This window comes from Austrofundulus limnaeus, unplaced genomic scaffold (genome assembly GCF_001266775.1).
Source record: "Austrofundulus limnaeus strain Quisiro unplaced genomic scaffold, Austrofundulus_limnaeus-1.0 Scaffold138, whole genome shotgun sequence".
NCBI classification, from domain to species: Eukaryota; Metazoa; Chordata; class Actinopteri; order Cyprinodontiformes; family Rivulidae; genus Austrofundulus; species Austrofundulus limnaeus.
This window is the reverse complement of record NW_013952540.1, coordinates 199,035-200,745: the sequence shown is the minus strand read 5'-3', so window position 1 is coordinate 200,745 and position 1,711 is coordinate 199,035. Positions and strand designations below refer to the sequence as shown.

At 42.3% G+C, this 1,711-nt stretch overlaps 1 protein-coding gene across 1 annotated transcript in view; it reads left to right on the top strand.

Annotated features, from left to right (window-relative positions):
• Window positions 1-667: 667 nt before the first annotated feature.
• Window positions 668-1,711, top strand: part of LOC106522874 (oxysterol-binding protein-related protein 11) — a gene marked incomplete at its 3' end in the record, with an annotated part of 4,560 nt that continues 3,516 nt past the window's right edge. The window contains 2 exon segments of the mRNA XM_014016101.1: window positions 668-1,123; window positions 1,393-1,461. Of these exon segments, the coding sequence (XP_013871555.1) occupies window positions 1,008-1,123; window positions 1,393-1,461 (185 nt within the window).

Here is a 1,711-nt window from a genome sequence, read left to right as displayed (position 1 = left end):
CACAAAATATTATAAAATCATAAGAGCCAGGGAGTACAGATGTGTTTTAGGATATGACCTGAAACACTGAAAGTTGAAACCTGTCTAATTCTATGCTTTAAGACCTGATCACCTCTGTATACTCTAATGTGGCTGACAGACTTTCTCCTTCCACCCCACCCGAGACTTAGTACTTGTACTATAGCATACTGGGCTACAATAGTAATACTAGTAGTTTTGGTACAATAAACTTAGCAGTATTAGTGCAGCTCATACTAGGACTACTAGATCCGGTGATATCTCTGTTAATCTGAAATGTGAAGCTGTTAACTGTGGTTGAATTAGCTCAAGATCATTTGTATAAAACTTCAACCTTTATATTCTTAAAATRCTGAAAGGAAGAAGCCATGATTATGTGGTCCCTGGACTGGACTTTTGTTGGCTATAGCTACTTTAGATTTTAGCTTAGTGAATTGCTACTTTTTAGCTTCAAGTTAGACTTCTGACACTTTAGCTAGGCTTGCTACTTTAGGTTTTAGCTATACCTTTGCTACTTTTTATCATTTAAATAAACTCTTGCTGCTTTTAGCAAGCGTTTTACTTATCCTAACTTTCAACAAGTATTCTGCCATTTTTTACATTTGAAAACTCAAGCTTCAGCACGAATTATGACGCATTTCAGCAGAAAATGACTGTTCCGTATTTCACTTTTATTTTTTTWAATCTACACCGGAAACGCGCTGTCGTCGACAGTCACGTGACAGTGTTCCTGCCGAAGCAGTAAATATCAGACAAGCTAGCAGATACAGGTTTATGAAGATACAGCCCGTTCAAAGGGACTGGACAATGTGTGACCACCCCTAGCCGGTCCAGAGCCTTCAGGAGGCCGTGTGGTTTGTTTCGCTGCCCGAGGGATGAGCCCGCAGCCCCGGCCGTGACCGTAAAGGAGGCTCCATCAAATCTCGCTTCTTCACACGTTAGCCCCCAGCGCTAAAGGGGAGAGGCGTCGTTGCTGCCTGCTGGTGACTATGCAAGGGGAAACTGCGGCGGTACGAGTCGCAGAAAACGACGGGAAGCTGGATGTGTTTCCCCAGAACAGGACCCCGAGTTCGGGGAGGGCGAGTGCCAAAAGTTGGCAGTACAGGTGGGTTTTGGTGTCAGCCCAAGACGTCGAGCCTGGTTGTTACTGCTGTGATCAGTTTTCCTGCTATCTGACTCACAGGCAGAGAGGAAAGTGATTTAATCAGGTCCAGGTGCTYGAGTGTGTGTTCTGCTAAAGATAAAGGTTGTCGCCCTTTGAGCCACTGCTGTCTGGAAGGAGTTCCCACTCATAGATTWGTGTGTTTACGTTTTGCAGTGCACTCACTCAGTCCAAACATTTTTTATCTCCATTTTTTTCTCCCCACAAATCAGTGATCACATGGAGAACATCGATGGCTACCTGATGAAGTACACAAACCTGGTAACAGGCTGGCAGTACAGGTGAGCATGTTTACCTCGTTTTAATCCTAAATATAACACTATGATGTATGTAAGAAACGTTTCACCAAGGGACAACTTAATTTTGGTGAATACTGATTCTTACAATTATTTCGTGTATTTTCCCTCCATTTTGCAATAAAACTACTTCTGCATACTTTGTACTGTTTTAGGGCTGCCACGATTAATCGACGACTAATCGATTATTAAAATAATCGATGACTAATTTAATAATCGATTAATCGTTTTCTTT